The sequence below is a fragment of the Rhinopithecus roxellana genome, chromosome 16 (assembly GCF_007565055.1).
Source record: "Rhinopithecus roxellana isolate Shanxi Qingling chromosome 16, ASM756505v1, whole genome shotgun sequence".
In the NCBI taxonomy this organism is placed as follows: Eukaryota; Metazoa; Chordata; class Mammalia; order Primates; family Cercopithecidae; genus Rhinopithecus; species Rhinopithecus roxellana.
The window spans coordinates 7,633,143-7,656,741 of record NC_044564.1 but is presented as its reverse complement, the minus strand read 5'-3'; the positions used below and the strand labels follow the sequence as shown (position 1 = coordinate 7,656,741).

The 23,599-nt window shown below is 59.5% G+C and overlaps 1 protein-coding gene across 4 annotated transcripts; it reads right to left on the bottom strand.

Moving 5' to 3' along the window:
• Window positions 1–163: 163 nt before the first annotated feature.
• On the bottom strand, window positions 164–23,065 carry CRB2 (crumbs cell polarity complex component 2). Of its 4 annotated transcripts, none has more exons than XM_010382458.2 (13): window positions 22,885–23,065; window positions 15,922–16,245; window positions 12,949–13,144; window positions 12,692–12,831; window positions 11,661–11,846; window positions 11,360–11,473; window positions 8,082–8,954; window positions 7,484–7,992; window positions 6,728–6,893; window positions 5,134–5,920; window positions 4,338–4,454; window positions 3,700–3,826; window positions 164–2,262 (listed from the first exon to the last, which is right to left on the bottom strand). In XM_010382458.2, exons 1-13 carry the CDS (start codon window positions 22,982–22,984, stop codon window positions 2,038–2,040), a joined length of 3,864 nt encoding a protein of 1,287 aa, XP_010380760.1. In that variant the 5' UTR covers window positions 22,985–23,065; the 3' UTR covers window positions 164–2,037. The 4 variants fall into 4 exon arrangements, with proteins under 4 accessions (XP_010380760.1, XP_030775371.1, XP_030775372.1 ...); XM_030919511.1 differs by having other exon boundaries at window positions 6,755–6,893; XM_030919512.1 differs by having other exon boundaries at window positions 15,922–16,084; window positions 22,885–23,043.
• Window positions 23,066–23,599: the final 534 nt, after the last annotated feature.

Genomic DNA, 23,599 nt, shown 5'->3' with positions numbered 1-23,599 from the left:
CCAGGCACAGTGGCTCATACCTGTAATCTCAACACTTTGGGAGGCCGGGGCAGGTAGATCACGAGGTCGGGAGTTCAAGACCAGCGTGGTCAAGATGGTGAAACCCCTTCTCTACTAAAAGCGGGCACCTGTAATCTCAGCTACTCTGGAGGCTGAGGCAGGGAATTGCTTGAACCCGGGAGGTGGAGGTTGCAGTGAGCCGAGATCACACCACTGCACTCCAGGTTGGGTGACAAAGTGAGACTCCATCTCAAAAAAAAACAAAAAACCAGCCACCTGAACCAATAGGAGCCAGGAACAGAGGGCACAGCCAGCTTTCATCTACATGTTGGGGGTTCCACATAAAATATCCTAGGAGTCACAGCTGACACAGGTTTTCCAAATCCCTAACTCAGTAAACTGACCCTGGAACCGGCTAAGGCAACGGAACCGGGTGCCTCCTCCGCCCCCCCCCCCCCCCCGCCCCCGTTCCCAAGGTTTGTAGAGAAAGTACAGGGAAAGATGGTTCCACCCCCTACAGGATAAGGACCAGGCAAGCCCCTGAGCCTGGCGTTCAGGGCCCTCTCTATCCCAGCCTCTGCTGACTTCCCAGTTCCATGTCCCAGTCCCCCAAGTTGTCACGTGGTTCCACCTTGTATTGGACACCCACGCCCCTGGGACCCGCCGAAACCGAAAGGAAAAGCTGACTGTTGACCCAAAAGCGTAAACGGATCTCCTGGCCTGAGAAGCAGGAAGGACGAAAGGGCACATCTCCAGGCCCATGAAGCTGGAAGGAGGCCAGGCCCTTAGGCAAGTGCCCTTCAGGGATCGGAGGTCACAGTGTGATGGGCATCGCTGGGGAAGGGGGCTGCGAGCAAGCAGCGGAGTCTCCCCTGAGTCTGCCTCTGCAGGCCCAGCCCTGACACAGAGGCAGCGCCAGTGTTCACTGAGCTCCTCCACTCAGCAGACAACCCAGAGGGCTTCCTTCGAGTCCTCTCGCCGAATCTGTGTAGAGGCAACTAGTCATCAGGGGAAGAAGCTGGCTCGCCAGGCTGCCAGGGAGGACCGGAGCTGGAGACCCAGAGGTGGTTGGGTGAACTGGGGGGGTTTGGGGCAGGAGAAGGGTTGCTTTGTCATCCTTATCCCAGAAGGACACGCAGACGATCCTTCCCATCAGACGTGAGTTGACGACGTCCAGATTCTCTCCCCACTGTCGTCCTCTCCGATCCTCACAGCAGCCCTGTGAGGTAGGCAGGGGGTGCCTTCCCCCTTTGACAAATGACCACAGCAGGATGGGAAGCTCCAGGCAGCCCCTCCTCTGCTCCCTTGGGCTGCTCCGGCTGCGGGGATGGGTGGGTCTGTGGTTCCCTCGCATGACTGGCTCTGGCTTCTGGCAGACAGACCTGCCTGAAGGGACGTTTGTTCTAGGAGCCAGAAGCCCACTCGGCCTCTGCCAGTGGCCTCCCCTGACTTCCCAGCTGCCTCCACAGCAGAAGCAGCCCCCAGAGGCGGGGAAGGAGGCAGGAGCCCTGGCCTTGGTGCCGGGGCAACCCTGGCCTGGCCTCCTGGAGAACATGCAGCCTTAGGCCGCCCCTGCCCCAGGACTGTAATGGTTGACCCCATGGAGCAGCCACTGCCTCCTGAGATCAGCCACACCCATCACAGTCATAGACACAGAGCAAATGCAGCAGACACGCCCTGGAGCCCTGGCAGGACACACTCACACTAGCATCTGTAGACTAACATGGGCCCAGGTACACACTCAGACACACACTCCTCCAGAGACACACACTGTGCACCCACATGTGCCCTCCCACGCACAGCCGTACACCTGCCGAGGCAGAACCCCGAGGGTGGGATGAAGTCCGCAGCCTCTCTAGGCCTCTGTTTCCCTGAGTTGCTCCCCTCATCCTCCATCCACGATGGGGCAGAGGCAGAGGCTGCCAGCCAAGGGGACACTTCCATAGCAATGTCCCGAGCCCTGGCAGCAGCTTCCTTGGGTCTCCAGGTAGAAACCATTCAGGACCTCCAGGTGCTGGTGCCAGCAGCCAGGCTGGCCTAGATGAGTCTCTCCTCCGGTGGCACCTTGAGTACACTGTCCATCTCCAGCCGGGCCCCAGCCACCTCCTGCTGGCTTGGGCTGTAGGTGCCCTCGGACTGGCGGCGCTTTCGGGCTGCCAGGATCCCTGAAAGGAGGCCTAGGAGGAGGAGGAGGAGGCAGGCACAGGCTGCAGGCACGGCCACCTCCAGCAGCGGGAATGGCAGCGGCAAGGGCACGCCCTTCTGCAAGAGACACAACACTGAGGCCTGAGACCACAGAGAAGGGGAGGACCCTGGGCCCTCAGCAGCACAAGGACCTGCTCAGAGAAAATCAGAGCTGGGAGCAGGCTGCCCTGGGAGTGGTGAAGACCCAGCCCCAGGGGTGTACAGGCAAGTGCCAGGAAACCACCTGTCAGAGCCACTGCTTGGGGAGTCCTGTACAACAAAGGAGTTCTGGCTAGAAGGACAGAGACAGACACCTGGCAGGAGCTAAGCAGGGTGCATGGGTTTCACAGAAGCCTACAAGGGTGAGATGAGGCAGAGCGGGAGCAGGGGCAGACTGAGCGGCCCCCTGCCACAACAGCAAGGTCAGAATCCACTGGGGCCTGCCTGCCGGGGCGGAGTGGCACAGGGAGCAGGGGACTGTTCTGACAGCTTGTCCCTGCAAGCCCTGGCCCAGGCTTCTGGGGGCCCAGCAAACCTTGCTGTCTCCAGTCACAGGCTCCCAGGATGCCCCATCAAAGCCTTTACATGCCTGGGACTCTGAAGTCCCAGGATGCGAGGATTCCAGAGGCACAGGCTCTGGGACTCACCCGCCTCCCTCTGTACCTCCAGGCTTCTCAGCCCGCTGTGACCTGGGTCCTAAAACTAGAGAGGAAAGTCCCTCTGGTCCTGAGAGGGCCCTGCCAGCCTCCACCCCTGAACAATTTAGGGGAGGAGCTGTAAAGCCATTTCCTTCCCCTGCCCTGGGAGGTGGCTGGGTGGGGAAGCCAGAGGCTGTAAAAGTTCAACTTGAAAGGAAACATTCCCCATAAGCGGAGGGGATTTGTGGTTTATGACCCAGGCTGCCAGAAGCCTGTGGAGATCAAGGCTGCTCCTCAGACTACCCTTCCAAGCCTCTCCTCGCCAGCACCCACCTTCCCCCCACCACCCCCGCCCCGAGGAAGGGGTGTGTCAGGGAGGGTCACAGCTCCAGCCCCTGCCGCCTTCGCCTTCGTCTGTCCAGGCTCCTCCCGGGCTGAGCCCCTGGGGTTGGGGCCAGCCTGCACAGTGGCCAAACCTGCTCCGGTGCAGACTCCCAGGCCACCCCCCATCGCCCCAGGTCTTCCAACTCAGTCTGGATTCACCAACCTAAATCCCAGAACACCAACATCCTCTTGGCCCTGAGTCCTGGTTGGATTGGCAGAGACCATCTGTCCTCACTGCCACTGCCCTGGGCACTCTGGGGAAGCCCCTGACCCAGCCAGGAGCTTTGTGCTCTTGTCAATAGATGGTGGCAGCGCCCAAAGCTCTCCCTGGAGTGGAAATACCTCCTGTATGGGGGGTGTGGAAGGGACCTGCCCCACCCCATGACAGAGTGGCCCAAGAACAGCCCCACGGTGCTGTGCTCTCTCCAGCAGCAGCATCTCACCAAGGGCCCAGCAGGCCACGTCCACAGCCCCTCACCCCAGCAACACTCACCACCACTTCACAGAACTGGCCGGAGAATCTGGCATTGCAGATACATTCAGACACCCCTCCAGCTGCCCGGCAGGTGCCCCCATTCAAGCAGGGGTTGGTTTCACAGGGGACGGTGGGGACCTGACACCTGGAGAAGGAGGGGGGCTGAGAAAGCGGCTCCCTCATGGCTGCCTCTTGTGCTCCCAGCTGCTCTGCTGCCCACCCCCTCTTCAGCAAGCATCAGAGCTTATCCATTCACTGCCCCTGTGCACTGCTCCTGCTCAGCTGGGCCCTGCCAGGTGACCACCCGAGCAGTCATGACTGAGAAGGACTCTCATCCCATTAGGGTGACTGGGGAGCCTGTGTGAAGGCAGGTGCCCCGGGAGCTGACGCCACTGTCTGCAGGGCCCAGAATCTGCAATTTTACGGTCTCCTACAAGTGGGCTGAGGCTGGTCCCATAACTGCTACCAGGCAACCACTGCCCAGCAGTGGTCTGTATCACAGAGGATGGTCTTGGAAGACATGGAAGGAAACTCAAGTGACAATGATACCAGGGAGGGGTGAGAAGGTGGGCAAGGACCCCCACCCCACCCTGGCTGGAGGAATAGCCCTTCACACTCGTTGGACCCCCTCACAGTTCCCCGGCCTCCAGACCCACCTCTGGCCAGCAAGACCCTCCAGGCAGCTGCAGTTGGCAGCGGGAGAGCCACCCTCACATGGGCTGCCATCGAGGCAGGTGATATTCAGGTTGCACTCCTTGGATGAGACAGGCAACCTGGGGAGAGAGCAGAGGCTGGAGTGGGTACAGGATGCCTGGGACCTGCCCTCCCCAGTGCTGTGACCGTGGGCCACCTGAGCCTGTGTTCTCATGTATGGACTTCAGGGCCCTCCTCTATCGGTCACAGGATTGCGGTCCCTGGTGGGAGGGAAGGGTCACTTACTTTCCAGAATCTCAGAGGACTCTGAGGACAACAAAAAGTAAGGATTCTGAACAAAAGCAGCTCCTAAACGCAACGCCTGGACATTCCTTGAGGGGAGAGGGAGGGATCAGGCCACAGCCAGATCCCCCTTCCACAGGCTGGGCTCCAGGGAGAGCCACCACGAGATGAATAAGGGAAGCGCTAAAGCCTGATCCCCTCCCTCCACCCCACCAGTGACCAACAGGGATGAACCTCGGTGTAAGTGGCAGGCGGCTCCCAGCCCCAGACCTCAGCGCTGTTTATCTGAAATTCCAAGCTAACTGGGTGTGTTTTGATCTGTGTTTTATCAGGAAATTTATCAAACTGTCCTCCTCATGTCACAGATAAGGACACGAGGATCAGAGAAGGGAAGCGACTCATCCACAGACCTGGCAGACTTCTCTGCCCCACCACAGTCCCAGGGGGCATTCGCAGCCCACCCCTGCCCTGGTCACCCCCCTCTCCCGGGCCCGCGCCCCTGCCCAGCCATCCCACCTGCAGCGCGGGCCCCCGAAGCCGGGCGGGCAGTGACACTCGAAGCGGCCGTCGGGGTGTGCGTGACAGCGGCCACGGGCACAGGGCGCAGAGTGACAGGGGTTGACGTGGGCCTCGCAGCGCGGGCCCTCCCAGCCCAGGTCGCAGGCGCAGGCGAAGGCGTCGAAGAGGTCGCGGCAGGCACCGCCGTGCAGACAGGGCGAGGGCGCACATACCGGCGCGCCGCGGCAACCGAGGATGGGGTCCGGCGTCCCAGGCCAAGCCGCGAAGTACTCTCGGGCGCCAGGGGCCACGCCGGGCCGGGGCCGCGCCAAGGGCAGGGGCAGGCCGCCCAGCGCCACGCGGCCCAGGCAGCCGGTGAAGTTCTCGGCCAGCAGGACGTGCGCGGCACCTGGGCCCTGCAGGAAGCCGAGGTCACCGGCCAGGCCGCGCAGCGCCACCGGGGTGGCCGCACCGTCCAACCACAGCAGCCAGCGCGAGGGAGCGGCCGCCGGGCGCTCCATGGCCAGGCGCACTCGGTGCCAGGCACCATCGGCCACGCGCGGCCCAGGTATGGGCAGCACAGCGCCGGACAGGCCGTGACCTCCACGCACGGCCCCCGCCAGTGAGCCATTGCGCACCGCCAGCCACACGCCTGCCAGGGTGCCCGCCGCGGCACGCAGCAGCCAGGCCTCAGAGTCGCGCGTGCGGAAGGCCAGCGACAGGCCGCCAAGCGAGCGCCTGGACGACGCGTTGTGCCCGCTGAACGCGACGGGGGGACCCTCGCGGAACGTGGCCTCGGCCACACCTGCGGAGAGAAGGAGCCTCAGGGAATGGCCCACGGAGCCTTCTCCAGAAATGCCACCTCCCCACTTCCCCCAGCGAGTGGCAGACAAGCCACTTACTGGGGGCGGGGCACACGCACCCACCTATCATCTGATCCTGGAAACTGCAGCTGCCCCCAACCACCCTCACTTCTACCCCCAATGTATTTCCTACCCACGGAGGAGCAGTTCTGGGCCAGTGCTGGGGGCGGGGTGTAGGGGGAGGGGTGCCATGCCTAGGTGACCCTCCAGGTCACAGGCTGGCCAACAGCAACTCTTGGCAGAATCTGGCCCCTTCCCTCCTCTGTGAAGCTGTGCCACCTTAACCGCCAAGGCTTGCCTTTCACTGCAGCCAGTCATCTTTGTAAAATGCAGATCTGGTCATGCCCCTGTCCTGCTTAAAACCCTCCGGAGGCTCCGCACTGTCCTTGGGATAAAGTCAGACCGGCCTGACTGGGTGTCCTCAAAGCCCCTACCAACTTTCCCACCCCGTTCCTGCTGGCCCCTTGCACTTCCGCTGTCCTTGCAGACCTCAGGGACTTTGCACACGCTATGCCCCTCCATAAAATGTCCTTTCCCCCTGTGGCTCTCAGAGTCTGGCCTTGAAGCCCGGTACAGGCTCACCTTCTCCAGAAACTCTGTCCCTCTACATGCGGTGGCCCTGCCACACTGCCCTGGGGCTTGGCATGCCTGGTCCACCAGTATCCTCCAAGCCCTGAGAGTGCAGATGGGATCTAATCAGCTTGGGTGTCCAGCACCCAGCACGGGAGCTGCGCAGGACACACACTCACACACAAAGCCATCAGGGACCTCCTCACACATGGCAGGTGGGAGACAGGGCTGGCCGGGACACCACAGCTGCTGGGCACACGTAGGCCCTGTGAAATTGGCAGGGCAGGTACAGTGGAAGTCATTCCAGGTGACGAGGCAAGTCCCACCATTGAAACAGGGGTCAGGCTGCGGGAGAGGCAGGGCAGGGGTTGGCTCAGGACTGCAGTTAGCATCACCCATCATAACCAGCATTGCAGTGCTTCTTCACTGAGCACCTACTAACAGACACAGTATCTCCTCACAAACGAGTGGAGAGGAAGTCGCTAGCACCCCCATTTTACAGAGGAGAAAACTGAGGCTCAGTAAGGCAAAGCCACTTGTCTGAGTCACCCAGCCAATAAAGAGAGGAACCAGAGTTCATGCCCAAGCTGTTGCAACTCCAGGGCTGGTGGAATTCTGTTCATGATCAAAAGGGTGTCCTGTTCCCCAAGTAGCTCCTGCAGAAAGGCTCGGGCAGCCTCTATCTCAGTCAGTGTGTCTCTCGCAGACCAGGACTGGCTGGGGGAGGCACGGGGACTGCTAGAGGGTAGGAGCAGCTGGGCTGAAGAGGCAGTGAATGCAAATCTGCCCTGCCACCCTCCTGTAGTGGGACCCCGGGCAGGTCACTTCACCTCCTGAGCCTCAGTTTCCTCATCAGCAAAAGGACACACTAAGCCCCAGTGATGTAGGACAGATCCTAGAAAAAGGACCCCCACCCTCACCCCCTGGACACTTACACTGCACATGTCCTCGGAGACACAGCCTGCGGTGAGGTTCCAGGACTGCCTGCCGCCAAGCTCGCTGGGCTGGCTTGAGTTATCCAGTGGCAGAGGAAAGAAGGGGAGGTGGCGGCCATCGAGTCGCAGGTCCTGGAGGCAGCCTCGGAAGGGCCCACCCCAGGGCTGGCTGTCAGCAGCAAGGAGCCTCCCACCCACGTGCATGTGCTGCCCCAGGTCCTGCAGCTGGTCAGGCCCGAAGCTGAGCGTCACCAGGTGACGCAGCCCATCATCCCAGCGTCCAGGGAGCACTACAGCAGGACCACCCGGCACCTCAGCCCGGATCCGACCCTCGCTCAGGAATACTGTCAGACCAGCTGCGGACTCATTGGCAAACTGGAGCAACAGGCCAGCGGGCTCTCGAGTACGGAGAAGGAAAGACACTGTGAGGTTGGGGCCTGGCAGCTCTTGAAGCAGAAAGGAGGCAGAACTTGGGGCGCCTCCCAAGCCAAAGGTGGCAGCAGGAATCTCTGCAGGGAGAGAAGGTGCCAGGTGTGAGGCCTGCAGGCTGAGGGAGCCAGATCTCAGGTGCTGCCTTCCCACCTGGCTTATTCCTCACCATCAGCACACGTGGGACCCCTGTGGGGCCGAGGACAGTTGCAACGGAAATGAGTCCACAGATCCACGCAGGACCCTCCATGGACACAAGGCAGAGGCTGGCACTGCTCTCGGCGCTCACAGCCCAGGAGGACGTTCTCGCCGAGATCCTCAGGCAGCAGGAGGTGCCCATCCACACGCACGTCCTGGAGGCAGCCTGCAAAGTTCACGTCCCCCAGCTGGGCGGAGGAGATCCCGGCAGGCAGTGGAGTTGCTGAAGCCGTGGGAGCCAGGGCCACAGGACCAGAGGCCACACAGAGCCGGGCAGGGCAGCCCTCATGCCAGAGCCGTAGCTCCAGGGTCGCTAGGTGGAGCACCACCTCCACCTGGTGCCAATGGCCATCGTTTAGGCCCAGGTCTGGCAGTCTCAGGACAAGCACAGTGGTGCCATGGCTCCAGAGTGTGGCCTGAAGTGTGGCTGCCACCAGTGCCAGCTCCAAGCTTTCCTTGGTGTCACTGCGAGTGGCCAAGGTCCCAGCGGGCAGTGTAGTGCGAAACCTCAGTGCCAGACCCAGGGAGCCACCAGCTGGCACTGATGCCTGAATGGGGCTCCCAGCCATCACAGAGAAGGTGGTATTCTGGCCACAGAAAGGTCCATGGGTACCAGGTGGGCAGTGGCAGACATAACTGTGGACCCCAGACTCGAAGATAGGGATGCAGGTGGCAGCCAGTGGGCAGGTGTGGCCCTGGCAGCCAATGAGCTGCACAGAACAGTCGTGCCCGCCCCACGTGTCTGGGCACCTGCAGAGATAGCCTGCCACAGTGTCACTGCAGGTTCCGCCATGCAGGCAGGGATCTGACAGGCATTCATCCACATCTGCCTCACATGTCGGCCCTTTGGGAGAGACCAAGCCAAGGCTCAGTAATGTCTGGGGCCAGAACCACAGTATTGACCCAGAACTTACATGCCTCTTGTGATGGGGACCTCAGTACCTATCAACCAAACCAATTCCCAAAGGATTTCTCATGGTCCCCTCAAGTCCCCTCTAGGCCAGAAGTCAAGATGTCCCTTCCCTTCCCATATCTGGTGAGTCTCCAGGCCCTATAGATTTAATCTTCTAAACACTCTCTAATGCCCCCTTTCTCCCACCCTCCATCTCCTGCCTTACCAGCTCTCTGGACAACCATCCTACATCCTCCAGTTCACCAGCCTTCAGAAGCCCTTTCCCGTCCATCTCCACCAATAGCCAGAGGTCTGTTTCTAAAGCATCACCTGGCCAGGTTCCTCTGCTGCTTCAGGTCTACCCTGACATTTAAGACGCCCTTGTGGGCTGGGTCCTACCAGGCTCTCAAGCCTCAATCCTGCTTCCCACAAACCTCGAACTTCCCATTCCTCCAAGCATTTCCTGGAAAGTCCTGACTCTGGGGCTTTGCTCATACTGTTCTACCTGCTTGGAATGCCTCATTCTCCCTTACCCTTCCTTTCAAACTCCTACTCATCCTGCAAAGCCCAAACTCAAAGAGCCCAGAGGCTTTCCCTAACTCCCAACCTCAAACTACTGTATCACTCTCCAGTCATAGGCACAGCTCCCCAGAACCCCGTATTAAACATATCTGTTTACTCAGCTAAGATCTTCAGGGACCTGAGTATGTCCTTGGTGCCTAGCAAAGGGCCTGGCATGGCTTTTATGGACAGAGTGATGAAATGGAGGAGCTAGTGGGGTAGTGCACACACCTGAGGCACTCTGAGTGGCCCCCAGGCTCCAACCCCTCAGTCCCTCTGCCCCAGGGCCCTCACACTGGCTGTGAATGGGCTGCCTTATCCTCCCTCCAGGGATCCCTTCAGGTGCTCAGGCCCTAGCTTGGGTCAAGAAGCCATAGCCCGCTGTAGCTCAGAAGGAGCCACATCCCAGCTGGAGGAACCCAGGCCCAGAGAAGCCACCAGGGTTTGAAGCCCATCCCTGATCAGCTCACAAATACCACAGCTTCCTCCTAGGAACCACTACCCACCAACCTCCTCCTGCCCAGGGCCCACATTCCTCCATACCTGTCAGGAGCCACAGGTGGCCCAGGAAGGTCCACAGAGCCCCCGGCTCCATTGCCATGCCCTCCAGACAGGTTGAGAGTGGTGGGTGGGCACTGAGGCTGGGGAAGTGGGGAGGGACAGAGCTCCCTGCCTGGCCCAGCTGCCTCCTTCGAAGCCTGCTCAGGAATGCCAGGCACTGGCCTCCCCCACGCCCAGCACGGCCTAAAGGGAGGGAGGACAGGCAAAGAGCCTGGCCCTGCAGCTGGGATCCCCCCTGTCTGGCTCTGACCTCAGAGGTCTGCCTTCCCTGTCACCCAACAGCTAAGCTCAATCAGGTTCCCGCTCATACTGGGAACCTGGGGGATGACACCCCCTCATCCTCTCAGCTGTAAGATGGGGTTTTAAACCCCTGCCTCATGGGGCTGTGGCAAGGAAAAAACAAGATGCAGAGCAAATGCTTCCCAGAGGCCAGACATGCTGTGTGGCCCCACTGTGTGCCAGGCACCCAGGAGGCCATGGCTCTTGGAGCAGGACTTGGGGAACTTCGGCCCATGGAGGCCGTGGATGGGCCTTCAGGGCCCCCAGGAGTGTCGGCCACCCAGGGCTGGGGGACACTGGGTCCCACCATCTTCAGGTGATGGAGGGAGGGGGAGATGTGATCACCATCTCTTTCCCCTGGTAGAGGAGCCTGTGCCCAGGAACCTGCCAGGGAGAGGAGGCAGTATGCCCCAGCAGGAATGCGGGCGGGCGTGAGGGAGGTGTCGCAGGCATTCCAGAGGGGGCAGGGACATTCAATGTTGGAGGTGGAGTTCCCTGGGCTCACCGGTGTCCTATGTCTGTGCATCTGCATGCACCCAAGGCAGGGGGAGACTTTCTGAACCCCCAACTCCTGTCTGACAGGCCCCAGCTCCCCAAAGGTCAGAGTCATCTTTCTACAGATGCTACCCCCTAAATCTCTGCAATAGCCCCTATGTCCTTCTCTGTCCTGGCTGAACCACCTCCGTCTTTCCTGAAGACCATCCCTCCACATGTTCTCCCAGACAACCTCAGCCCACTATGGCCCCAGCTGCTGGGACTACACACCTGAGCCCCAGTCTCACCTCCAAAGCGAGTCCTAGTTCAGCCACCCTCAGCGGTCACCTGGGCCCTCATATCCACCTCCTCCCCGATCTCCTTAAGCCCATCAATCCACACATCCAGAGAGAAGGGACCTTCTCACCCGAGGACCACCAATTCTGATGGTGCCAGGGCCCACCCCACCCCACCCCAGACACCTGCGTAGCCATCTGGGCAGTGACACTGGAAGCCATTGGGCAGGTCCTGGCAGCGGCCTCCGTTGAGGCATGGCCGTGAGGCACACTCGTCCACCTCCACACCGCAGTCGGCTCCTGCAAGAGGCCCAGCTATGGGTCCCAACTGCACCCTCAGAGCCAGGCAGGGGCTGAGAGGGTCTATTCTATAGCTAGGGAGACTGAGTCCAAGAGAGGGCAGACTCAGGTGTGGGGTAGAGGGTGGCACAAGATCCCTCCCTGGGCATCTGGACACGGGCTGACCACTTCCCTAACAGGGGCTCACCCTCAAAGCCAGGAGGGCAGTGGCACACGAAGCCCGCAGCGTGGGGGAAGCTGAAGGCACCAGGTAAGGTGGCCTGGACGCCCCCGTAGAGGGCCGGGTCAGAGCGCTGCAGGCATCGGCCCCCATGCTGGCAGGGGCTCGATGCACACTCGTCCTCGTCCACCTCACACAGCTCGCCGCTGTAGCCTGGGGGCACACACATGCAGACATCAGGTCTCACGGGGTTGCCAGGCAGCATCTCTTCACTGTCACCGGGCTAGCCAGGGCCAGCAAGGGACCGCAGCTCGGAATAAGCCACGAACGGCGAGGGAGGGACGCACTGAGGGCAGCAGGGATGACCATGGCAGCCTTCAGCAGCAGCGGCCTATTGCTGCTGTTACTGGTCTTACTACTACTTTTTCTTTTTTTTTTTTTTTGAGACAGAGTCTTGCTTTGTTGCCCCAGCTGGAGTGCAGTGGCATGATCTCAGCTCATTTCCACCTCTCGGGTTCAAGCGATTCTCCTGCCTCAGCTTCCCGAGTAGCTGGCACTACAGGCACACTCCACCATGCTCAGCTAATTTTTGTGTTTTTAGTAGAGACGGGGTTTCACAATGTTGGCCAGGCTGGTCTCGAACTCCTGACTTCGTGATCCGCCTGCCTCAGCCTCCCAAAGTGCTGGGATTACAGGCGTGAGCCACCGCGCCCGGCCTAGTCTTACTACTATTACTAGCGTTAATTACCAAGCCCTTTGCAGCTGTCAGGCCCGTCCCAAGGGTTTCCCAGGCGTCGCACCTTCACTCTCCCCGCAGCAACCCCAGGAGCAGGCGCTACAATCAGCCCTATTTTGTAGATCAGGAAACTGAGGCTCCGACAGGTTGCAATCACACACACACTCTGGTCCCGAGGACCCAGTGGGCACTCACGCACAGCCACACATCTGCCCCGCCGCCCCAGGCCGCACACGCGCACACCTACCCCTCCACCCCAGGCCACGCACGCATACACAATACCTATCCGGCTACCCCAGGCCGTGCACCTGCATGCACACACCTGGCCAACAGAGGCAGCGGAAGCTCCCGAGACCCTCGAGGCAGGACGCGTTGTGCGCACAGGGCGCCGATGCGCACTCTAGCACCTCCTGCTCGCAGTGCGTGCCCTCGTAGCCGGTGCCCGCGCAGTCGCACCGGAACCTGGGGAGGGTGCGCGGGCGGAGCTAAGTGTGCACCCGCCCCTTCTGCCCCGCGCCTCCCCGCACTGGGGCACCTGGCGCCCCGGCGCCCCGACCCCCTGCCCCGCCGCTCGCTCACCCATTGACCAGGTCGTGGCACATGCCCCCGTGCGCACATGGCTGGCTCTGGCACTCGTCAAGGTCCAGCTGGCAACGGGTGCCCCCGTAGCCCGGCGCGCACACACAGCGGAAGGAGCCCACGCCGTCCAGGCATGAGCCCCCGTGCACACAGGGCGCCGAGGCGCACTCGTCCACCTCCGTCTCGCAGGTCACGCCTGGACAGGGCAGGGGACACACAGGGCGCAGGATGAATACCCAGAGCAGGGAGGAAGAGGCCGCGCCAGGCCTGCTCCGGAGTTAGAGACTCGTGGGTTCATTCATTCAGAGCCCGGTGGTGGTGGTGGGGCGGGGTAGGGGGGTCACGCCTGCAAAGGCAGGGAGATAAACGAGACAGACAACCCTGCCCTCATGGGGCTCACAGTCTAGGCCAGTACATGGTGGGGGTGGGTGGGATTTGGCCAGTAGTTACGTAAATGAGCTGGGTTTTGATGTTGCCAAGTTCAACAAGGAAAGGGGTTGGGTCTTGGGAAAGCAATAGCTGGGGTCTGCTCTGTTCAGGGAAGGCTTCCTAGAAGAATAGGCTTTTGAAGGATTCAGATAGGGGACTGTGGGCAGTAGTTGGATTCCAAAGAGACTGCAGCAGGAGGCAAGTTCTGCTGGGGGCCAGGGCCATGATGCCCTAGGCGGGGTGCTTGAAGGGTTGGAAGCAAGGGAGAGGGGTGGAAGAGGTGAGTCGGGTGGGAGGTGTTAGTGCCTTGAGGACCAGGTAACCTCCAGGTCCATCCCGGAAGTTTCAGACAGGTAAGTGACTTGGTCCCACGTACATTTTAGGGTTTGTTTGTTTTTTTTTAGTCAGAGTCTCGCTCTGTTACCCAGGTTGGAGTGCAGTGGTGCAATCTCAGCCTCCAGGGTTCAAGTGATTCTCGTGCCTCAGCCTGCAGAGTAGCTGGGATTACAGGTGCGTGCCACCTCACCCAGCTAATTTTTGTATTTTTTTTGTAGAGAAGGGGTTTCACCATGTTGGCCAGGCTGGTCTCTAACTCCTGGCCTCAAGTGATGCACCCACCTCGGCCTCCCAAAGTGCTGGGATTACAGGCATGAGCCACCGCACCTGGCCCTACCTACTTTTTAGAAGGTCCACTTTGGTGGCTTTCAGACCCCAGAGAGGCAGGAGATGCTTGAGTTAGGGTGATCACTCCTCCCGGTGTCCCTGCACTGTCCTGGTTTTAGAACTGAAAGTACCAAGTCCAAGGAACCCTCACAGTCCTGGGCAAATCAAGACAGTTGAGTGGCTCTCCCATGGTGAGGGTGAAGAGGAAGGGAGATGGAGAGTCCCAGCGTTTCAGATACACTGCCTGAGATCATCCTGGACTCACGTGTCACTGTAGACTCCAGTGAGCCCTGCCCCCTAAGTGGGTTTGGTGAAGGGGGGGCCAGAGGCCCAGCTGACTCCAGCTGGAACCCTCCCCCTTCTCAGTTCATTGAGCACAAAACATGGCCCCACCTTCCTGTGATCCTTCCCTCATCCCTCCCCATCCCCACTCCCACCCTCTGTGCCAGGGGGAGCCAGGCCTCGTCTGGAAATCCCAAACTCCCCCACCCGGCTTGGAATGGAAAGAGGAGAGAATGAGTCACGGCAAATGCTGCCCCCACTCACATTCACAGCTTACCCAGGAAGAGTCACCCGAAGTGCGCGAGCACTACACATCCGGGTGCACAACCCACTGCCCACACAACCCACTGCCCGCGCAACCCACTGCCCGCACAACCCACTGCTCCCACAACCCACTGCCCACACAACCCACTCCCCGCACAACCCACTGCCCGCACAACCCACTGCCTGCACAACCCACTGCTCGCACAACCCACTGCTCACACATGCACTCAGACTGCAGAGACACCCCCAGGTACTGGCAGAGCTTTACGGATGCAAAACAGATCTTGGAACTAGGAGACACACAGATGGATGTGACCTCCACTGGCATGTACACTAATACACCCAGACACTGGAACGATGAGAAAGATGCATGGAACCAGCTTCCCAAATCTCTCTTCATCAGCTGCCATCGCTTCGCTATAGGCCCCCTGCCCTGCAACTCAGCCCCCCAATCTGTACCCCTTGCTCTGAAGTAACTTCAAACTGCCCCCTGCCCTCAGAGTACAATTGTCAGAATTCAGGATTGAAGTAGAATCCAGAGCATCTACACTGCAGACTCTAGACTGCCCCGGACTTAGCCTCGCTCCCAGACCTGTCCCCAGCTACCCCCTCCTTCCCGACTTCAGGCCTCTCTAGGAAACCGCTCCAGGATGCTCTCGGCTGAGACCATGGGTGGGCCTGGGACGGGCCACACTCTGGAGAAGGTACCTTCAGTGCCAGTCACTTTTCTGAGCACTTACGTATATATTATCCCACTCCAGGCAGCAGCAAGCCCTGGGGTACGTCAACATTACAGTTTGAACGAGACCATGTATGTCTGTATGCTAGAACTCTGGGGGAGACCCAGAGGCCAGGGGTCCACATTGCATTCCAGACCACATCAGGAGTGTTCAAATGAGCTAATGGTGCTTGTCATGTAGACAGTGTCTACATGACAGCTTGGCACAGGCCTGAAGTAAGTGCTAGAGAGACTATCTGGGCATCCTCATTAAAGTCACCCCAGGCACGTCCACACTGCCAGAGATGTCTGAGGGGTATCTCTACCTCCAGAGCCAAACTGAACTCTAGGCTGGACTGAAATCACATTTATCGAGTGCCTGAGATGTGCCACACACCATGCCAGCACCCGCACATACATACTCTCACCCAGAGCTGCCAGGTAAGCCCGCAAAGCATTAGTTCTGTAGTCAGACCAAGTGGGTATACCCTAGAGGTGCCCAGATACCTAGGGGCGTCCCTACACGAAAGTCAAAGCTGAAGCCACAATGCTTGCACTCTGAGCAGCTGATGGGATCCGTATCACAGACCTCCTCCCAGGGCGGCCCAGGCTGTTACCTGCATAGCCAAGGGGGCAATGGCACTCGTAGTGATCGGCCAGGTTGCGGCAGGTGGCCCCATGGTGGCACGGCCGGGATGCACACTCATCGATGTCCAGCTCGCAGCGTGGGCCCTGGAAACCCGGCACGCAGTAGCAGCGGAAGCCGTCGGGATCTGGACCCTGGGGCACACACAGAGCGCCGTGGTGGCATGGCTGGGTGGCACAGCCCCGGGGCTCTGTGGGCCCGCAGGTATAGCCACCACTCTTGGTAGCCTGGCACTCGGTCCCTGGACCACACGGGTCTGAGGCACAGGCACTGGGGGGCTCTGAAGGCACCGTCCCTGTAGAAAGAAGAAACTGGCTGGGCAGGGCGGGCAGAGGTTACAAAGACAATCTCCTCCCCACCCTCTCAGGCCCACCCCAGACCCCGAAAGCAACATGGGTCTCTCCATGCACAGGATGGATGGAGGGTCAGGGGTCTGCAAGCCAGGTCCCAGTAAGCTGCACACATCTACACCCAGAACTGGCAATGGTTTTAGGAGAGTCTATATAGCAGAGAAATAGGACCAAGGACGCCTGCCTCCTGGGCAGGATTAGTGAACAGAGGCTCCCTGACGCTGTGAGCTTCCCTCCACTGTCTTGTCCCTGCAGGCCCCCTTTGAGGTAGGGTCTGTCATGCCCATTGCACCAGACAGCAAAAGGAGGCCCAGGAAAGTAAGTGAAGACTTGCTGAGTCTGCTTGGCCCTGTCCACTTCACACAGCAAGTTAGTGTTCGCTGGGACAGGCTTCAAGGTCTATCCGGGTTATTTCAGCTCCACCTAGGGAGGGGTCTGCCTCCTGCAGGCCCCATGCATCTGAGGAGGTCCAAGAGGGTGAGGCTCCTCCTACTGCCCCCTCCACCTCTTCTGCCAGGGGTCTGGTAACTCCATCCCTGGGTGAAACTGGAGATGGGCCCGACCTCAACCTCGGGAGGATGGGTGGACAACTTCAAAGGCAGGGATCGTGTGCTCCGCTGGTCTCATTCCTACCCCTTCTCCACCTCACTACCCCCCACACCCTCCACCAGCCACTGGCCTGGGAACTTCTAGAGGGTCCCTGGCCCTCATTTCATCCCCCATCAGCAAACACCTAAGCGGCCAGCCTGGCCGAGGTCGTGTGGTACAGAGCAGGTATTGAGATGGCTCACGGGACACCTGCCCCAGGCCACCGTGATGCTTCCAGCACTGGAGCTCTCTCTAACAGAGGGTCACCAACTGGCTTGGAAGCCACGCCCAGAGATCCTCATCCCCCTTCCTCTCTTCCTGCCTTCCTGAGAGCCTTGTCACCCCAATGCCCAGGCGAGGACTTGGGCTTTGAGGTGAAACAGCCCTGGGTTCAATTTCAGCTCAGAAAGTTACTATGAGACCCTGGGTAAGTCATTTCTCCCACGGAGCCTCCGTTTCTCAGTCTGAAAACTGGATAATAGAAGCCCCTCATCAAATGTTGAGCTAGTCAACCCCTCCGCACCGCAGTCAAGGGCTGCTTTTGGTAGGAACTCGGTAAGGATGGGGGAGGGGAGCCTCCAGAAGACACAGCCCCCATTCCTTCCCCCACCCCCACCTGCAGCTCCCAGAGGTGCCCCTCCCCCACCCAGGTTGTCATCTAGACACTAACCAGACCCCAGAATAGCTCAGACCCTGCACCCTTCCCTCCCCCACTCTGGTGAAGCCCCCCAGATAAGGCTGGCAGCCTCTCAGGCGTCATCCACATTCCAGGCAGGGCTGTCCTGTGGCCTGACCCGCACCCTTCCAGCTCCCTCAGGAAAGGGCACAGGTTTGGGGCATCGGGCAGTCCTGGTTTGTATCTGGGGTGCAAAAAGTGCCCATCTCGTGGAGGTGTTGAAAGGATGCACCAAGGTGATGTGGGGCACAGCCCTGAGACGAGGTGGGGCCAGCACTGCTCAGGAGGGTGCAGCACTCATAACCCACTGTAAAGGACCCCAGCTGCCGGCGCCTGTGCCCACAGGCCCCTCACTTAATCCCCACAGAGCACTGTCCCTCACCTGTGCAGTACAAGGGACCCCCCCTCCGCCCCGCTCCCTGCCATCCAACCCGAAGCTTTGTCCCCTATCTCAGAGCAGTCGGGACCATGCTGGGGAGGTAGCACCAGGGAAAGGATCCTGGGGGGCGGGGGAGGTGCCTTGTCACAAGGGATCTTCCCAGGACCGTGGGAGCAGATGGGCTCTAAATGACAGAGCCCTGGAGACAAAGTCCAACCCTGTGGCAGGAAGGAGTTTCTCCAGTCAGAGCCAGGAGGGGAGGGAAGGGAAGGAGCTGCCCGTCCTGGGAGGCATGCCACAGTCCTGCCTGGGAGGGACAGCCATCTTTCTGTGTCATCTCGGTTGATCTTGGCATTTACCCTCCGAGGCGGACAGTATTATGACCCCTGTTTTACACCTCAGGAAAGGGAGACTCGAAGCAGCCTCAGAGTCCACGGCCCGAGTGAGGCTGGAATCCAAACCCAGGGCCTCACTCCAAGCTTCCCTGAATCACCGGGGTCCACATTAAGAATACAGATTCCTGGAGCCCACTCCAGACCCCACATTTAGAACTGGGCCCTGAGCCTGAGAATCTGCATTGCAACCTGCTCCCACGGGATTCCTTTCACTTTTAGGTGTGGGAACCGCTGACCTCAGGTTGTCTGTCTTCCAGGAGTGAGCCTAGGAGGCCACGATAACCCAGGCCAGACAGGAGAGGCAAGGAGGGGCGGGGTGTGGAGGGCAGCAGGGCGGAGGAGAGGCTGTCCCCGGGCCAGGCTGGAGGGGCGGGGCCTGTTGCCAGGGCAACGAGGGGCCTGTGCTTATCTTCACAAATCCCTCCTGACCTCAGGCTGCCTGGGCCGACCTGGCAGGGAGGGATTAACAGACACCGGCCCCTCCCCTTCGACCTGCTGCCCTGTCCTGGGGAGGGCAGGAGGACCCAGCTGTTTACTGAGTGCTTACTATGTGCTTGGGCCTGTGAGTCTATTATTACATTGTTATATTTGATTCAGACCAGAAAAGGTGGGTGCTATTAAGAAAATTTCTGTTTTTGTAACTCAAAGAGGTTGATAATTTTGCCCCAGGTTGAGATGAAGAATCAGATCCACTCCTGATTTCCCAGAGGTCCACATCTCCCAATGCATGTGAAATTTCCACTTTGCAAACGCTAAATTGCCACCCACATATTGTCACTTTAGTACATTTTAACTGCCTCACCCTGGAAAAAAATCTCTAAAGGTTTTCACAGGAATACATCTTCCAGTATCAGCCTGGGCAGAGTGGGCAATCTTCCCCGTCTATCCAAAACCCAGCTGTTAGCAATCCCACTGTGTCTCAGGCCTCACTCATTAGTAATACCTACTTTTCATGCACTAATAATAGGCCTGTTTATAACAGCCAACAACTGATGAGAAGTGTTTTACTGAAGCCAGGTGTAGCGGCTCACACCTGTAATCCCAGCACTTTGGGAAGCCGAGGTGGGAGGATCACTTCAGGCCAGGAGCTCAAGACCAGCCTGGCAAACATAGTGAGACTCTGTCTCTACAAAAACAAAACAAAACGAGCCAACCATGGTGTGGGTTCCTGTCGTCCCAGCTGCTTGGGAGGCTGAAGTGGGAGGATGGCTTGAGCCCAGGATGTTGAGGCTATGATTTCACCACTGCACTGCAGCCAGGGCAGCAGGGTGAGACCCTTTCTCAGACAAAAAAAAAAAAAAAAAAAAAGAAAGAAAGAAAGAAAAAAAGACAGAAAGACAGACCACAAGCAAAAAAAAGAAAGTGTTTTACTGGGGAAGCTTCCTGTCCCAACAAATCGAGAGAGAGAATATTTCTAAGAAGTGACCTAAGACCTCCTAAGGTGTGGGAACTTCTAGCATAGGTGAATAAATTGTTCATCTAATATCCCTGGGCCCCAAGGCTCTACCCCCGCAAGGGTAGGGCTGAATAACCATGGAGGCTTACAGATGCTCACTCAGTCATCAGGAAAGGGTGAAATACTATTTTGGGCAGAATAATTTGGAATACTCTTTTTCAAAACTGTTTACCTTCTGAGGTTAAAAGACGTAATTCTGATAACAGTAATTGCAGCAATAGCTGTCAGGGACAGAGCACCTACCCCGTGCCTGGCACTGACGAACCCTTGAGTTTGGGCTCAGAGCACAGTTCCAGTGAGTTACCTCCTGAAGTGAGGGGGAGACAGAGCAGGCGGTGTTCCCCACCTGCCACCCAAACAGGCCACTTCTAACAATTTTACTCTTAACTGTTCATGGGCTTCCATCTAAAATTTCCCTTGAAATTGGGGGTTCCATGCCAAAACCTGGGGTGGGGAACCACTCACTGCCTTCTCTTCGAATTCTTGTACTAGCGCTCAGAGTGAGCCAGTCTGTCCCCGTTTTGTGGAGACAGAGAAGAGAGGCGACTTTGCCTAGGCTAGTAGCACAGTGTACTGTGAAATCCCAGCACTGGCTCTGGGGCTGCCTGGGTCTGGGACTGGCCATCTCTGGGGCTGCCTGGCTCTGGGACTGGCCATCTCTGGGCCTTATTTACCTCCTCTGTAAACTGGGGGTATCAGAGCCGACTTCATAGGCTGTTAGGAGAAGTAAATTAGACCTTGTTAATAGCACAGTGCCTGCCATGGAGTGGCTGATCTTATTCATCAACAATTATTTACTTGAGGCAGACACCCACTGTCCAAAGGATCCTGACATTGGGTTGAATGTGTGTGACTTTCTGCTCCATCTCTGCTTCTGTCCCGCAGGCTCCCACCCCCTTCTGGCTGGAGGAGGGGCCGGACTTGGGGCCTGTACTCACTGCCCCTTTGTCTGCTGGGCTCCCTGGGTGTTCGGGGAAGGGAGGGTGGATGTGAGAGCCCAGTGTGCCCCATTGTACTCCAAGATGCTTGGTCCTCTCCATGGCAACCAGCTGGGCCTTTGTGGCAAATTGGGACCAGGATGGAGGGGCCCAGCTCAGGGCCTGGCAGGGGTGGGGAGCAAAGCCAGGGGCCCATGGCCTCCAGAAGCCCCCATCCCCTCCAGGATGGAAAGTGGTTTTCAAGTGACAAAATCCCCAGTCACTCCCCTCCCGGCAGGCAGGCTAGGGTACCAGTGTGCAGAAATGGTCATGCCTGCAGTGTCCCCCACCAACTTTTAGGGATCCCCAGGGATGGGGCTCCCAGCACAGAAATGGCAGAGGAAAGGCTGCCCGCTCCTGGGTGCCCCAGCAGGCCTGATGGGGTGAGTGTACACACAGTGTCCAGACCACCCACAGCCTCCATCCACGGTGTGCCTCCAGGTCCTCTGTGAGTGCACACAGTGTGAATGCACATATGGCCACACATGCGTGTTGGGGTGTGCACATTGGTGTGCAAGCACATGCCATGTGTGTGCACGTGTGTAGGTGCATGTGCTGGTAGATCCACGTGTCTGTGGCACCTGTCCCTGTGGCGCTGTGTGCCCTTGGGCATGCCACACAGGTGTGTGGAGTGTGGGTGTGTGAGCACAGGGCAGGGGACAGAGCCCGGATCCACAGACTGGGATCTTATGTGCTTTGTATGCAGAGAACAGAGAGGAGCAGCCACCCCCCCCCACCATGCCCCGCCCCTCTACAGAGTCCAAGTCACCTGCCAGCAAAGCCCAGCTCATAAGTCTCCGTCCCTCTCTGAGCCTTGGTTTCCTTCATTATAAAATGGGGTCCACATCCTCCCTAGGGCCCCATAGAGAGGCTAGGAAATGAAAGCTTTGTGAGTGCGGGAAACATGAGGGTCCCCAGGTGAGACTGGGAGAGGCTTGGCCCCCACACCCTGCAGCCTGTGGAGCTCTGGGGCAGGAAGGGCTCCCCCAGCCTCAGGAGAGCCCAGGCCCTCTTTGGCTGCCTCCCCAGCCTGTGGTGGTGGGGGCAGGGGACTTCCCATGCCCAGCCCCTGTAACTATAGTAACTAACAGCAAGCGTTCCCTTGGACCCCCCCAGGAGGAATTCCAGCCTCCAAGACCTTGGACAAAAGCAAAAAGGGCTTGACGAACGGGGTCTGGCCTCAGGGAGCCCTTTCAGATTGGCCTTGGAATGCTGGGGAGGGGGCGGCAGGAGACACACACGTTTCCAAATCCCCAGACACCCCGTAGGGACCCAAAGCATCCCCAGCAGCCCCCAGCGCGGGCAGGCCTACCGCACAAATGCAGGGGCGCGGGCAGGGCTACCGCACAAATGCAGGGGCGCGGGGAGGGCTACCGCACAAATGCAGGGGCGCGGGCAGGGCTACTGCACAAACGGAGGGGTGCGGGCAGGCACCCAGCTCCCTAGCGCTCCCTCCCGCTTCTCCACCCAGTCCCCTGAGTTGGGGTCTGCTGTGCCCATCCCACACCCCTCATGTTGAGAGCAAAGACCCAGTTCAACCCTGGACAACTTACACCCCACAGCGTGTGCTGGGACACAGCTCACCACACCCAACGCCTCAGACACAACTCAGGGCTCACCCCAGACAGCTCATCCACCTCCCAACTCTAACACACCCACAACCTGTGCCCCACAACCCAGCATGCGACTCAGAACAGGCTCTGGGGTGAGGCTCACGCCTCCTGCAACTCCCCAAACTCAGCCCCCAGAAACCCACAAGTTCCCCGGCCCCAACCCCCAGCCCTTTACAGAATGCAACAGAGCACCTCCCAAAACATGCACCCCATCCCTCACCCGCATCCGCTCTCTCAAATCACGCCCAGCCCCCAATCCCCCAACCCCGAAACTTACAACCCCCCAACATGAAACAGCCCCCCAGTCTCAGAACACACTCACCTCCGTGGAGCCCCACAGAGTCTGGGGGCCCACAGCTGCTCACTCCTGCGCACCCCACAGCTCAGGCCTGCACCCACGCGGACCAGCCCACCCGCCGCCCCAGCAGCCAAGGCTTGGGGTGTCTGCCGTGGGGGACAGACCCTCTCCCAGGCCCCCCCAGACATGGGCCCCAACTCACCAGCCAGGAGGGAAAGGGCGGGGGCCCAGAGCAGCAGCAGCAGCAGCAGGACATAGGCCAGGGGCTGGGGGTCCCGGGTCCCAGGCCGGGCCAGCGCCATGGCAGCCCGCTCTGCTCGGCTGCTGTGGGAACCAGAGGGCGGCCTGGCTGGCTCCGCACCCCCCTCGTCCCTCCAACCAGCACTAATGCTGTGGACAGAGGCCCAGCCCCTCCCTCCCCTCCCCGCCGCCGCCGCCTCCTCCCACCCAGGCCTCCTGGGCTGCTCCACCTCGTGGACGTCCCCAGACATCAGCCCCAAGTCCTCAAGCCCCCCAGCCTGTGGTGCCGACCTGGTCTTGGCACCCACCAGTGTCTCCCTCTTGACTCCCTGCCGCACTCTCCTCCCACCTCTCCGGTCAGCCTCCTTGGAGAAATTTCTGTTCTGAGGGGCTGTTCAGAACTCTCTTCTCACCAGGTAATGCCAGCTACTCCCAAGTCCTTAGTTACCCGCTCTCCTGGATCTCCCCTCCCCACCTCTCCAGCCCAGGCCTCTCTGCCAAGCCCAGGCCTGTGAGTCTCCCTGCGAGACTGACCGACCCTATGTCTCCTGGGAAGCTGCAGCCCCTCCCACCCAGCTCATCCCCCTACCTGCTGCTCCCCAGTGCTCCCACAGGAGCCAAGGTACCTCCCACCCTGCAGCCCAACGCCCCCTCCCCACTGCCCCCTCCCCACTCCC